This window comes from Atta cephalotes (genome assembly GCF_000143395.1).
Source record: "Atta cephalotes unplaced genomic scaffold scaffold00023, whole genome shotgun sequence".
Lineage (NCBI taxonomy): Eukaryota > Metazoa > Arthropoda > Insecta > Hymenoptera > Formicidae > Atta > Atta cephalotes.
The window spans coordinates 4,475,694-4,491,962 of NW_012130087.1; the positions used below are offsets into that span (position 1 = coordinate 4,475,694).

The 16,269-nt window shown below is 34.1% G+C and overlaps 2 protein-coding genes across 2 annotated transcripts; one reads left to right on the forward strand and one right to left on the reverse strand.

Moving 5' to 3' along the window:
- Positions 1 to 4,445: 4,445 nt before the first annotated feature.
- On the reverse strand, positions 4,446 to 11,796 carry LOC105619941 (dual specificity mitogen-activated protein kinase kinase 7-like). The gene is made up of 8 exons (XM_012201454.1): positions 11,361 to 11,796; positions 8,997 to 9,490; positions 8,555 to 8,734; positions 8,332 to 8,466; positions 7,772 to 8,019; positions 5,403 to 6,194; positions 4,732 to 5,031; positions 4,446 to 4,581 (listed from the first exon to the last, which is right to left on the reverse strand). The coding sequence occupies exons 1-8, from the start codon at positions 11,557 to 11,559 to the stop codon at positions 4,446 to 4,448; spliced, it is 2,484 nt and encodes an 827-aa protein (XP_012056844.1). The 5' UTR covers positions 11,560 to 11,796.
- A 3,175-nt stretch (positions 11,797 to 14,971) lies between these two features.
- LOC105619942 lies at positions 14,972 to 15,980 on the forward strand. The gene is made up of 2 exons (XM_012201456.1): positions 14,972 to 15,086; positions 15,556 to 15,980. The coding sequence occupies exons 1-2, from the start codon at positions 14,972 to 14,974 to the stop codon at positions 15,978 to 15,980; spliced, it is 540 nt and encodes a 179-aa protein (XP_012056846.1).
- The last annotated feature ends 289 nt before the right edge of the window (positions 15,981 to 16,269 follow it).

Sequence of the window (16,269 nt, forward strand, 5' to 3'; positions counted from 1 at the left end):
CTCTCTCTCTCTCTCTCTCTCTCTCTCTCTCTCTCTCTCTCTCTCTCTCTCTCTTTCTCTCTCTCTTTCTTTCTCTCTATCTATCTATCTCCGTGTCATAAGTCAATACAATCCAGACCAAAAATGGATGACCAGTTGTATGAATAACGGAGTCTCTTGTTACGGTCAACCGATTTTGCTCGTAAATAAAATCATTACTCATATCTGAGTGATAAAATTATTATTAATCCTATAATGTAATTCTTTATTCCATATAATTCCAGAATGAATCGCGAAAATGTATATTTTCGAAAAATTCAAGTTCCTGCACTTCACTTTCCTCGAAATCGAGAGAATTTATTCATATAGTCCGTATATATAGATTGTATAGAAAGATTTTTATATATCAATAAATCTATCCTTTTTAATTAAAACTTCCGTACACACAGATTATCTTTTTTTCTAACGTGGATCGAAAAAAGTGCATGAAGTTCAGCTAAAAAGAAGATGCCCATGTTTTTCGAATCTTTCGCGTGTCTTTGTTTCTCATTATCTTCTTAACGTTTATATTTAATCGAGCGATGACTTCTATTATGTATCTAGGGGGATATCCGCATTATTGACAAAAAATCACACACGTGAAGTTGCGTTGACATAATGCGATAATGTTATAAAGTTCGACCATGAAATGGCTGACACGAGGTTTCGATCGGCTCTCTTGCGAAAGAATGAGAATTAACATGCGATCTTAACATGGCGGGGCATAAAGCTGGAAAATTCATCGGCGCCTCAATGCGCATGAGCCGTCAGCAAAAAAAGACCTGCTTAGAGATTACGTGGCACGATACGATAAAAATATATACGCTCCGAACTGAATACCCGGCGCTGCCGCGTAGGAATACTGTTCATATATTATAGATATATTGAAGGACGAAGAAAAGAATATCATTCGAACGAACAGGGTCGATTTACTCTTTCCTCGAAAGGGATTGCATCGGGAAAATGAAGGGAATGACTTGCAGGCAAAGATTTATGCTGCTACGTACTGAATGTAAAATAATGCTAGATATTAAATGAGATAAAAGATTTAATTCATAAAAGTTGAAAAATTTCATATACCTGTGTATTGTAGCGTTATTATAAAATATTATACGTTAAAATTATATACATATATTATTATGTTATATAATTATTGTAATATATATATACACACACACACACACACACACACACACACACACACACACACACACACACACACACACACACAATTATTTTTAGATTATATGATAATATATTTTATATTATTTTTTATTTAATGTCATAAACTTAGAACCAACACAAATTTATTCCACAAATTAAGTTATAACTATAATTAAGATCAGCTATAATTTTTAAGATAAAATATTATATAAATATTATATAAATATATATAAATATTTCTGAATCTCTCTTTCTCTATATTCTTTTTTTTTTGCTTTTTACATATTTATTACTTGGATTTTTTTTTAAAGGAGGAATTTAATGTTGTTGATAAGAATTAAAGTGTGTCATGGTAAATTCTTATCTATATGTCCGTAATAATTTATAGAGCACACAATGATAATAATTGTTCTACAATCTGTAAAAAATTTAATTTAGAAAAAATATTTATTTTTTCAAAGCACAAAAAAGGGATTAATATTTATCAATTGCAAGATTAGAATACAAACACAATAATAAATCATGTACTATAAAAATAAAATTAACCTTGAACATACATTCTTTTTAAGATTGTTTTAACAAAAATTAAGTCGTAATGAAATTCTTATCTAATTCAACACTATGATAATTATAATACTTGACGATAATTATTTATTTGCGCAGTACATAATGATAATATGGTTTACCCAGAAAATGAGAATGGATTAAAATAGATTGAAATTTTTTTTTATCCGAATGCGTATTTTAAATAGCGAATACTTTTTCTTGGATTTAATTGGATTCAATTGGATCCAATTAAATGCAATTGGATTGAAAAACTGCATTTCCTATTCAAAATTTTGAATTAAACAATAATACACAATTTCATAATTGTGTTTGTGTGCACAGAAAAAGCTAATATTATTTTTAGATTGAAAGGCATAGAGATATGCAATTCCTAAAAGAATAAAAATGCTCCATGCAGTAATATTCATAAATGAATAAAAATGCATTCAGAATTGAAAAGCATTCATTTTAACATTCGTGAATCAATATTTCTGAAAATTCGAATCCATTTCAATTCATTTCAATCCATTCCCGTTTGCTGGATATTAATAAATTAAAAAGGAATTTCTATTTCTTTCATTCATATTATGCGCTTCTTATTGACATATAAATGAAAACGATGAAAAGTAAAAAATTATACATGTATTCATCATAATCAGTGAAGACGTCTGCTTGAGTTGACTTGCGTAATTTTTTTTATTATTTCTAAACAACGAATAGAATACATTGATTCAATTGAAAACGGCACGACCCAAATTAAAAATACCGATGTACTCTCAATGCATTTGGAGAACGGGAGTTAAAGTGGCGAAAAAGGAAATAAAGAGAGACGCAATAACTCGTATAAATATAAGTTTATTTACATTGCAACAGATGCTTTTGTCAAATAAATGACAAAAGATGATTACGAGTGTAGACTTGAACGTAGTTAGAGATTAAATGTTAATTAAAAATAATAATTACAACATTCTAAAACCGTGTATATATGTGTAACGTGTATGTTGATGTTTGTGTATGTATGTATGTGTGTGTGAGGTGACGCCTTGCACGCTCTGCTGATTGAGTAATATACAATTCATCCTCCGTGAACTCTACGAGACGTGCTATTGCGACATTATTGTGCTTTTTTATTTTCCCCCTTTTTCATCATGAAGAAAAATCGAGTGCGGACGATAATGTCCCTCCCAGTTGAACTATCGATATTGGACAACTCATGAACTTACGATTCGTATTTGATGTTGCTTTAATAACAGTCATTAATATTAATAGTAAAATGTGAAAAAAAAGTCATCGTGAGACTGCAATTCGAATCACAGAGGCACCGCAAGGCCGTCCCAGAAAAGAGAGCGAATTTCGTTGCGTTTATGTTATCTCTCCTTCCCTTGACAAAATTCTTAAAGAATGACAAAATGAGTAGAAGCGTAAACGAAAAGCGATAGGAACGGTTTACGCATTTTTCACGTGCGGCACAATGCCACATATGCCATATATACTTCTCTTGTGTATATTTATATTATAAATATTTACACACGTGTGCGTGTATATATACTTATATATACACATGTACATAAATATTTATGTATGTATAATGTGTGTCGAGGCTGATGTAGAAAACATCGCGATTAATGCCGCACTTTCCGTCGCTGTACTTTTTTTTCAAATACGCAAACGATATAAAAAGTTGAGCATCATATTTTTCTCGTTGCGTATTATATATACACGTCGAGAAAAGAATTATTGAAGGTAGATCGATTCGCATTTCGCGGCGGCGAAGAAAAGCCGTGCAAACGTCGCGAGAACGTTCGCCGCCGCGAATGATCTCCTCACGTACGTAAAACGTGTGTACACAGGTCTCGGGGCGCCGATCATACACACTCTCGGTTATAATATTAATCCTAATAATCTCTCTTAATTGAATGCTTCCTTCTTTTAGAAGAACAATTGAGGCAAAAAAATTCGGCGAGAATTTGTAGTAAAACTATTTCTCTTTTTTCTTTTTAGGATTGACCTGTGCAATTTTTTCCTTTTTTTCCAACAATTTTTTATCTTGTAAAAAATAATTCATTCCAATTATTTGCACGTCAAGATTAAACCGAGACGGTCGACGCGATTTAAAGGCTACTCGACCGTGCAGAAGTTACGTTTACAACGACTTTAGCGTGTGAAGCGTTCTAAATTCGAAAAAGACGTTTCATTCTTCCCTAAGTCCTAACAGCAATAAGAAATTCAGAAAATATTCTTCGATTTGAAATACTCGGAAATCTTTCAAAGATCTGAAATATTTATACTAGCTAGTATAAGTTCTCGTATATTTTAAGGCAAGGCAATTCTCACGTTCGAAGCGTCCGAGAATCCAAATGCGTGAGAATATCAAATCAAGATGAAATATTTTTCAGCGTTTTCAGCCGTTTCGCACGCTAAATCGACGTTTCCGTACAAATCTTCGACTCACGCACAACTCCGAAATCGCGGCGGCTCGAGTATTAAGGACACGCTTCTCTGTTTCTTCTGTATGTTTTTCTTTTGGTTTATAATGTTCGGAACACGTTGTATATACGTCTGTGTCTACACGTTCTGTAACTCGCTCTGTGCGCGCAACCGTTGTCGGATAACGATGCACTTTGCTACTACGTGGTGCACGTGATCGTCGTCCGAGTATCCGTAGTCACATATGGCACCAACAAGGAATAATAAGGGTTAATGATTGTAGCGGTGGGTTATGGTGGCGGAGGTCTCCTCTGAGGTTCGGGTGTGTAACGCAGACGAGCTCGCACGTGTTGCGGGCTACCAGGCACGGAATTGCTTTCCGACAATCTTCTAGGCGGCGGCTGAGGCGGAGAAGGCGAGACATACCTAAAAAAAAAATCGAATTATCATGTACATTATTCTCTTTTGATCTTATTGAAAAAATGAGAGAGAGATCAATGATAATTATAATTCATAATCTTATAAGAAGTTATCTTCTTAGCAAGTAAAAGGCAAACAAAAAGCGGAGATGCGCACCTTCGCGGAAAAGAAGGAGACGCCTGTTCAATTAAATTCCTTCTAAGAGCAAGTGGGGACTCGCCACGACTTAATCTCGGCGGTGGTTCCGGTGAAGGAGCGCGATCGCTGCCGAGCCTAAGACGTACATAGGACGCGAAGCGTTTCTTCGCGGACTCCTTTGAGCTAACAATCTGCTGCGAAGGCATCGCCAATGACGACGGCGGTGACTCCTGTTTCAACTGATGCGCAAAACGGGAGATTAACAACTGTGGACTAGTGGAACCGTGGGATCCTTGCGGCGGTGGCTCCGAAGGAAATCTATAAATGTAACTTGATATAAAAGGGGAGAATAACATTTTATTATACTAAATGAAATTGATTCAAAAATAAACATTTGCATTAAAAATAATAAAGAATAGAAATGATTATATTAAAATTAAATAGCATATCTAATACGTATAAAAGAATGAACAAAGAATAAATATGAATAAATATAGAACATTCAATGTGCATATGGCAATCAGCAAATATCATTGCAAATGAAAGAAATAAAGTAGCTTATACTCATACTTCGGTAAATGTTAAGTTCTAAATGACAGTGTCTTAAAAAATAATTCTGACAATCATATGCGTGCATTTTGTAAATAAATCACAAAAAATTCAGGTCCTCCAACAAATATTCAAATTACCTCTTGCGACTGATCATCGGACTACCGTAGATATTCTGAGTTTGTGGAGGATAAGTTTGGAGTGCAGCAGATTGCTGTGACGGTGGATGCGCAAGACGCTGCAAAAATGGTGAATAACGGCCGCTATTATCATACGTAGCAGGTGGTGGCTGAATAACGCCAGGCGGATCAACATTCTCTCGTCGCCAGGGCGAATAGTCTCTGGTGAAAGGGCTCAACGATCTTGAAACGCCTCCCTGCCATCGGTCCGCTTTGTTGCCATCATCCTGCTCTTCGTAACGGCTACTGCGATACGGGGAATATGGTCGACCATTGCTGTCCAAACTGGAATCCTGAGTCCTGTAAGGAGAGAACGGTCTCGTCGTCGTCGTCGTCGTGGTCGTCGTCATTGTCTCTTGTCTACCTTGACCGTTCGTTGTCGAGCAGCGATTCGAGGAGTTGTAATCGTGCCTGGTGATGTTCTGTTCGTACTGTAGATAGGGCGAGAAAGGTCGCGGCGGCAGATTCGGCTCCGGCTGATCCGCCGCGTCTTTAGATATTGGCGGTGAAAATGGTCGAGCCATCTCCTTCCGACGAAGAGTGTACGGACTGTAGGGCACATAGTTCGCGCCATTTTCGCTATTGGAACGCTGATGGAATGGCAAAAAGCCACAATTCGACGATTCTCTGAAGCTGCTACTGATATTGCTCCTCAAGAAGGCTGGCACCTCGGATTGCGCTCGAAATTGAGCTGTCTGTTTCAGGGATACATGACCCGAAATTCGCTGCTGCTGACATCCTGGTAATCTGGAATTGAATCGTCATCCAAATAAAATTTTCTGAAGGATAGATTTATGAATATGATTGATTTCTCTTCAATACAAAAGTGCGATTTGATTCTTTCGGTATGCGTATGTACCACCATCATCCTATAATCGTATTGTGATGGCTCTGCAAAAAATCTCAGTCTAGAAAAGTTAATAAATGTTAGAGCAAAGCGTTAATCGTTAATTGTTAGCAGGCAAAACGCAGATGAAGACAGAAGTTTTTTATTATAAGATATATTAAATAGTTTTTAAATCGTGCCGGAAACTTCCGGAAGAAAATCTCATCTTCATGCGAGATCAGAATTTTTCGCGTCATGTAAGTCGTGGAAAAAAATCGCTCACGGCGAAAACTTTACATCAAAATGAGAAATCTTAAATTCTATAAAAATTTTATTGATAAAATTAAAAACAAAAGTAAATGATATGATTGTGAAATTTCTATATAATTAGGATATCTTGTGTACAATCCATAATTCTTTTTGTCAGGATTATATTAATTTCGCTGCAGCAATTTCGTCCCCGATCTGCAATAGTCAAGAATTCATTTTACAAAATCAATTTGCAAAACAAGAAAAGAAAAATGGCATGTGCACAGGGAAAAATTATGCGTGCATCGCGATGGAGTTGCGAGTCGCTACGCTAAACGCAACAAAAATAGGCGAAAAGAAAGAAACGAAAATACATTAAAATAAATAAAAAATGCTTACCGTGAATAGGGGTTGAAGGGTGGGGTGTGTAACAGGCGCGTGCACAAACCAAACAACTCGAAATGAAAATCGGGCAGATTTTTGGATACCCTGAGTAGCAGGATAGTTTATCTTTTTTTTCTTTTTTTTTTTAATCTCTTTCTGGGATTTTCAGGTAATTTGTCCGGGAAGGAGCGGAAATAGGAAAGGAGTAAGGAATGAGAGAGGTAGAGGATGCTACGCCGCGCTGCCTCCCTCAAGCTCAAGGCTGCAACACAATTCAACACGCACGCAAACTTTTAATTCGAAAGAAAGAACTGTAAAAGTCAATTTTTTTGCAAAGCTGTATCAAAGATAAATATATACCGGATATTTCGGGAGTATATTGCGTTTGTCTTCGACAAATTTTTCTACAAATTCGTGAATTGATCATTCTTTAGTTGCAAAAGTCGACACGCGCAATCACGAGAGAGAATCCACTGGCTGAAAGCCAAAGACACCATAATTTCGGAACGTCTTATACAATCATTAACATTCAACGACAGGCCAATTCGCAAAACGCTTTGGTCCAAAACTCACTGACCGTCAACATGTTAAGTGTATAAAGTTTTAATCGAAAAAAATCGTTCGTAAATCGCGATTAAACCTGGTTACCAAGACGAAAAAAATAGATAACCAAACCAGAAATCAGTATCTTTATTAGTCAGGAATCTCATGCCATGTTTAAAAAGTTCGCGATTTCACTATTACGCTAGCATTCTTAATTGATTATGTCATCCTATCATTCCTATCACAATATTAAACATCTTAACTATTATGTCTAATCTAAGAAAAGCATACAGCAAATAGCAATTTAGCAAATATTATTGATTCTCACCTTGGTTCTAACTGCCGCATGACTTTGCCGAACCATTGACAGCCTGAGTTTGTTAGGGCGGAATTTGTCTCGCCATCCTGTAGAACGTCGTATTTGCGAATAAAAGCATGTTCCATGAGCTTGTGATACTTTGGCCGGTGCTTGTAGTTCTTAGTGAGGCAACAACTAACAAAACTCCTAAACTCCTTGGAGAAGAGTGCATCCATCGGAAGAGATGGAGGATCGTCTTGTACTACTCTGCTCAGTACCTATGAGTAGGATAATAAAATAATAAGTATGAAACAATGCATGTAACAATGGATATAGTCATACTGAAAAAAATTATCCAATCACAAAATAATTTTTTTCAAAAGATACAGAAAGAGATAAAGAAAGAAAGCAGGAGAGGGAGAGGAAGGAGAGAGAAAACTATATTAAAAATGGAATTTCATACAGAACTAAAAGCAAAAGAGTTTTCTAATATGCAGTTCATATCAATATATAATTCATTACGCATATTTAGTACAGTTCATAATAGAGATAAAAAAATCTAAAAATCTAATTTTCAACGGAAATTTTACCTCAAAATCAGTCTTGCAGTCTCGATAAGGAAATACTCCCGTAGCTAGTTCCACTAGAGTAATGCCCAAACTCCATACATCTGCTCTTATATCATAATCCGGTTTAGTAGGATCTGGTGGATCTATCCTTTCAGGCTGTATACAAAACGATAAAAAAAGCAGAATTATTCTATTATTCAGAACAGTTGAACATTTTTCTGTATTGTGATATATATTTACTTACAGCCATATATGCCGCACATCCCGCACTTCTCGTTTTTGCTTTGCTATCGACCAGTCTACCAGAAATCCCGAAATCGCAAAGTTTCACCCCTCCCGTCTCATCAAGTAATATATTACTAGGTTTCACGTCTCTATGTATTACACCATGCTTCTCTTTCAGGTACGACAACGCTTTTACTGTCTACAGAGAAAAAAATGTATCACAAGGTAAAGTCGTTTTTCCAATAATTTCAAAATTATGAAAACATAATATATTTCAAATTTTAAAGAAAAAAATTGACACAACAAAATATTTCAACTTAAAAAATAATGATATAATAAAAATAAAATTATCTTCTTTCGGAATATATATCTTCTTTTTTCTTATAATTTTTTTTAAGATTTTTGAAGCAATTATGGAACTCAGGACATAAAATATAAACAAAAGGAATAAAGAAACTTACTGCTACTGTAACTTTTCCTAAAAAATCTTCTGGTATCGCTTGCCTGCTACGCTTTAACAATTTGTCTAGACAAGTCGCCATCAGTTCCATGCAAATCCAAACATCAGATTCAGTGATGAAACAGCCCAGGCACTGCACAATGTATGGACAGTCGTGCGACTTGAGCACGACATCGAGATCCATGATTATCCTTTTGTTTTCTTCCGCGTTCCCGGAGCGTCGCATCTGCTTCACGGCAATTATTACACCACTCGGCTTATGCCTCATTTTAACAACGTGTCCACAGGTGCCATTACCGAGTTCACCCAAATGCTCCAGATCTTTCATATCCGTCTGATACCTTTGGCCGTTGATATTCAGGATACCATTCATCTTCATGATTTCTTGCAGCTTTAACTCAACTTCACTATCATGCATCTTTGGCGGTGTTATCTGTGACACTGGCAGATCTAGCTGTCTTCTAAGTCGTGTCGGAGTACCCATATCCCCAACAACTAAGAAATGCATAATATTTTAATATTAATTAATAATGTTAAGTTCTTTCCATTCTCTATGCTATTTTCTTATAATTAAATATAACTTTCTTATAATTCAGCATGTATAAATAAATCTACATTTGCTTTAATAACCAAAAATAATCTTAATATCAACATTAAAAATATTTGTTATTTCTCTAAAAAGTTTAACAAACTTATAGAAAACTTTTAAATTTAATATTGATACATTTTCATTTAACATTGATTATTATTCCTATATTTAATTATATGTTTACAATACATGTTCTGCATTTAATTATATATTAGCATTGATTTATAATATTATATATATATTAGGAGTGTGATTTAGTTTTGAGGGTTTTTTTTTTCAAAAACTGATTTATTTAAACAACATATCACGTAAACGTTTAATATTACTAGATTTATATTATATTAACTGCTATACAATCAACGTTTAATTCTCTGACAAGTTTTAAAATGAATTGTCTAGATTATCGTCCAATAATGCTTGCAAATCTGCATTTTCCAACTTTTGTCGTCAATATTAAAATCACTTTTAAATTGACAGAACCAATATTCATATGTCTTAATTGATGAAGCAACATAAGTTTCTATCAAAATTCTGTGACCTTCATCCATCGTTTTCTTCTTTAAAAAACAAAAGCAACACATATCAAAAATGTTCTCTAAAAAAACTCCATTTTTAAAACGATTTTTACTACATCCATTATTAATAAACAATTAAATATCACAGAATATTAAAGCATTAAGAAATAATAGCTGTAATTAAAATGTCTTTGACAACACTGGCATTAGTGCTACCTGTAGCAAAATCCTCAAAATTAAATCACACTCCTTATTTAATATTGAGCTTTATTAACATATCCCTTCTCCCCTAAAAGTTATTATGACATTTATTATACTATGTGACTTATTAGCATGTCTGAACTTTTTGAATCGGTATAAGAATTCAATTACAATAATAAACAACTTAGGATCTAAATGTTATTCAGCAAAAAAAATCTATTTCTACCAATGTAGATTAAGCAAATTCAGTTGGACATATTAGTATATATTAAAACCATTATATACTGACGTAATCTGAACATGAAAACAAAATATCTTGAATTATTATGATATATATTGTACCATAAAAATAATACAATAAAAAGTATATATATTAAAGTTTTTTGTGATTTAATTAGTTTCCATATTTATATTAAATACATATCTTCATGTCGATTTGTATAATAGCTTTAATATGCATTGAGTGTAAATTAGCATCCAAACAAATTTACTCCATTAATCTCAATTTAATTTATGATAAATTCGGTAACTCGTACTACACTGGATTAGTACATATTAAAAACTGCTTTGTATTTAAATGCAATGATAATATATATAATCAAATTTGACATTAAAATAATACATTAATATTCTGCTAAATAACGTGACAATACCATTATTGCATTATGTAATCGTTAAAAATATTCATATGCTTTTAACTTGTTAATCTCATGTATATAACAAACTATCATGTCTATAGCTAACTTTTATTATGCATTAATCAAACCAAGTGATCGAATTCATTATTATTTTGTATCTTTGATCTAAGAATTAGAAAAAAATAAAGGATAAATTAAATAGAGATTACAGTTAATCTACATTAGTAGAAATAGACATAAATCAAACAGCGAGCGAGAATCGACAGCAAAATTCGATCAACAATCCGATGGTCAACATAACCTATACATGTGAAATCATGGTAAACGCATCATTAAAGAGATGGAACATATCCATTTAGAAAGTGGAGGAACCAGAGCGGATTCGCAGGAATGTTTACGCGCATTTAAAACAAGCTGCTTACGTTGCCGTGGTCTGCGGGGCGCGGGGCTGGACGCGGATCCTGCCGCCACTGTCGTCGACGACGACGATGACGACGAAGAGTGCAAGCCTATGCTCGGGCCAACGTCGCTGCCGACTTGCCTGTCCCGCTCCCGCGACTCATTCTCCGCTCGCAACCGCTCCTCCAGATTCATAATCTTCTTCTCCAAGGTGCTCGACATCGCGCTCGCACGCCGTGGCTCCTCGGCGCTGCTTAACGCGGCTACGTGTTTGTTTTGGTTTCTTTTCCTTTTTATTTTTTTCTTTTACATACGCCGCACTCCACCACCAACGCCAAGCTCACCGGGTTCGCCACACCGCCGTCATGCGCCCGATATTTGACAATTTTTGCATCACTTTTTTGCTGCTCTTTTACGCGCTGCCCTTTTTGGCAGCAGGGGGTACAAACTCCCCTCCTGAAAAAAAGGGGGGGACGATTCTCAGCGCCATCTGAACTTTCCGGAAGTAGCGAACTAGGTGCGTGAGGATCACATGATGTGTGCTTCCAACAAGCAACACATGGATCATTACATCTTTGTTGTTTGCCAATGTTAAACAAAAATGACATGATCACTGTATCATACTGTGTCGCTTGTTGGAAGGCACACGATATAAGCAATGGATGCAATGACGTCGGCCCTACGTACTGCACAATAGAAGACTGTGCGTACAATAGAAGAAATAAGAAATTAAGGAATTAATTACTTAAACACAATAGATACAGGCAACAGGGAATAACAAGCTATCCAATCAGAGCTGTAGTATATAAGTTTGATATTATATCCTCTAATTAGATAGCTCTAATTAGAGCTCTAATTAGATAGCTCTGATTGGATAGCTCGTTTTTTTCTGTTCCTTATGCCTATTGCCTGTGCCTATTGTGTTTAAATCCTTAGGAATAGAGAATAAACAATTTTAGGAGCTCCGCACAATAAAAGAAACAGGGAACAAAGAACAGAGAATAAAAATTTCTATCTATCAGATATCATGTATTATGGAATACATAGTTTCTAATAGGTTGAAATTCTTATAGTGCAGCCACAATAGAAGGAATAAGAAATTAGGAATAAGAAATAACGATACGAATTTATCAGAAACCGATGTATCCGATTTCTGATGACACATTATGGAATCAAAATGGCGGCAGTTAATGGTATTTTGTTAATCTAGTAACTTTAACACTATTCTCGCAGTTTGCATGGTCATACCAATTTTACATGAAGAATGCTCCATTCTTCGCAATTTCATAACTGTCTTTATGCTGATTTTACAATGAGTTGGTAGTCGAAAGTTGTATTTGCTCGTATTCGTAGTCAGACCTTGTACTTAAAATTTCCTTAAATTTACCATTAGATGCTCAGCAACTAATAAAATAATTCGTAGAGTATCTAAAGATAAATTTAAGGAAGTCTTAAATATAAGGCCTGATTAGTCTTAATCGATGAAGTTGCCAATTTGCCTTAATCGTACAAGTTGGCTATTGGTCAACTTCACCAATAAGACTTAAGTCTACCGATTACCGACTCATTGTTCAGCGTTACACGTCTACCGACAATTGTCAGTATCGTTACGCAAATATTTTATGGTAAAAAAGCTGCGCAACGATACCAACAACTGTCGTGTAAAACAATCAGGGGTTCCACACAATAAAAAGAATAGAGAATAGAGAATAAGAATTTCAATCTATCAGAAATCATGTATTATGGAATACACAGTTTCTGATAGGTTGAAATTCTTATTCTCTATTCTCCGTTCCTTTTATTGTGCGGAACTCCTTACGGAATCGCGCCTCTGATAGATTGAAATTGTGTTAGGGGGCTCCGCAAAATAAAAGGAACAGAGAACAGAGAATAAGAATGTCAATCTATCAGAAATCATAAAGCCGATATTCATAGTCGAATTTTATTTCAAGATCGTCTTAAATAATGTCTTAAATCGCTAATGTAGCCTTCTGATTGGTTTGTGACTTCTTAAGATCGTACTCAAGACGGTCTTGAATATAAGATTTGACTATGAATACTGGCCTAAAATTTAGTCATCTTCTTATTACTCCGTAGTTGCAGTGCTGTTAATTCCAGTATCGCAGCCAATACGGTGGCAAGATTCTAATTCAGCTGGCATTGCTAGCAATCCAGCAGAAAAATAAGAAATGCGTTCGACATTGCGAATCAGAGGTCTCTGTTTTCTCTTTTACCTCAAAAATTGTTCAGCAACTTGCATTTTTCTACATGTCATCTCGAGTTAACGCGATGTTGCTTTGAAGCGTTTTTTAATTAATCAGTTTGTAAAATTCTTTCTTCTAATTTCTTTTAATCCATCAAATGCTTCAAAGCATTTGTAAGATTTTGACCACAATCCTTATCTGCGTTCGATATTAACATTTCTTCCAGAGCCAATTGAGCTGCTCGATCCACTCTGGATTCAAAGACCGAGCTCGCAGAGTTAATGCAGATTCGCGCCGAAATTAAATTCATAACCTGTATATTTATGATAATGTATCCAACTGATTTGTTAACACATAATACAAGTTACGTTCAACAGAACACAACAGTTTTGAAATCATTTTATAATTCTCTGCTGAGATAGGACTATTCCTCTTAATCTAAAAGCATAACCCAATCAACGCGAAGAAAACTTCCAACAGTTGCAAAATAAACGTTCTACTGAACGTAGCCGTTTATTTCTTTTAATACTTCTATTTCACAAATAACGTATTTGAACTGTTATAATGTCTGAGTCTAAACGCTCAAACAAATGCTATCAAATAGAAATTGATGGAGTACATTATGTATAATATTTAACGAGGAAAGTAAGTTTTTAATTCTTTTCCTCTTTATGAATTTGAAGTTACGTATTTAAAAACAAAGAATTTGCTAATTAATTTTTAGATCAAAAGCTTATGTTGCGCATATAGAATGAAATAAAATCAAACTGTATTAATATATTAAAGACTCTAACGAATATAAATCAAGTGATATAAATTGCAGAAATTTATTTTGCAATGTAGTATTTTCTTTTAAGAAAACAAACTTTGCAAATTTATTTATGAATCTGCTATATTCATGTGTCGATCTATTTTTAGTATATAAGACTATGATCAGTTTCTAGTAAAGCGAAAGACATTTTCAATTAAATATATTTTTTATTTATTCATAAAAATAAACAATTTCATTTTATAATCTAACCTTAAAAGACAGTTTACAGATCTGTAGCATTCGGAATTAATTCTTGGCACTCGGATTGCTCGAAGATCATGTGATCAAGCTCGCTATTTGCTAGCTCGTATCTCAGATTTAAGACTTATAGGCAACAAGGAATAACAAGTCCAATCAGAGCTCTGGTATATAAATTTGATATTATATCCCAGAGCTCTGATTGGACAGCTCGTTATTCTCTGTTCCTTGTGCCTATTGCTTGTGATTATTGTGTTTACAGCCTTTACATTGCCGAACGCACTAATAATTGGGTGCTACTAGCTCAAGTCGGAGTTCGTTTGAAATTTGAAAGTTATCAAAAGTTATTCCGCCGAATATTATATATAAGTAAACACGATTAACGAGAAATGATCCTTTTGTTACAACAAATTACTCAATAATGACTACAGTTGATGTATCGAATTTTAATGAGGACTTTAAATCTGAAAAAACTATCTACAAACGCAGGTCATCGGTTTTCCACGCGCGATTTTCTACAGCCCGCGATCACCAAGGTTAGGTTTATGAAGTGACATAAAAAAAATTTTCGTGTCGAAATATTTAATTTAAAAATAATTGAAGATCAGAATAGGTCTCCATTAACGATATAATTTTTATAAATATAATTTTTATAAATATAATTGTTTCTTATGAACAATAATTTTATTCTTAAAATGTTAATTTCTATATTTAAAAAACTGCTAATGCCCATTTCCACCAACGTAAATTAACTTTAATCTCGATTCAACTCTTACTCTTTGTTTTTTTCTAATCTTTAAAACTAGAAAAAGACGAAGAGTAAGTTGAACTAAGATTAAAGTTAATCTACATTGGTGGAAACAAACATAAAAGAAACCGATTCTAGTAATTGTAGTTATGTCTTCTCCTAGATAAATATATTTTGTATTTATTTATTTCATGTAAAATATGAAATTACTATATATTAATATTTATGATGTTAAACAAATAAAATATGTCTTTTAGATGACAATGGAGTTATAATCAATGGAAACGGACCAAACCAAAAAGAATGCAATGCAAAGGATGCTGTTGAAGCTTTTAAACTGAGGGAATATATAGATAAACTCAGGCAGGAGCGAAAGGACTGGCAACAGGAGTATAGAAATCGCAAAACTCAACGGAAGAACTTGATCAAACAGAAAACAAGCACAGAAGGACAAGGACAGATTCTCGACATAAATGTACTGACAGAAGCCGAAAGAGCTTTTGTCTTAACACGTCCCAATTATGAACACATCTGCAAAAATAGTCAGAAATTATTAGATGTAGCATTAAAAATATCTAAGCTTAGTCAACACGTACATAAACTGAATGAGAAATTCATGGAAAGAATGAAGGATAATATATCAAAAGCCACTGCAAATGTTATTGAAATCTCAGAACAATGAAGCAGATCAGCAATAGTTTTAGGAATCGTTTATTTTTTCAATTCTAACAAATTTACAGACAATAAGAGCATCATAATAAAAATATAAATAACATTTAAATTAATTAAATATGACAACACTAGCACGATTGATTATACAATACTTATTTGTGTGATTGTGGCGCATTTACATTAATAATTATATATATATATATATATATACCAGATGAAATATAATAAATACAAAATAATTTACCAATATTGTACAGCATTAAACTTTATATCTATGAAATATGGAGAAGACTTCTCTT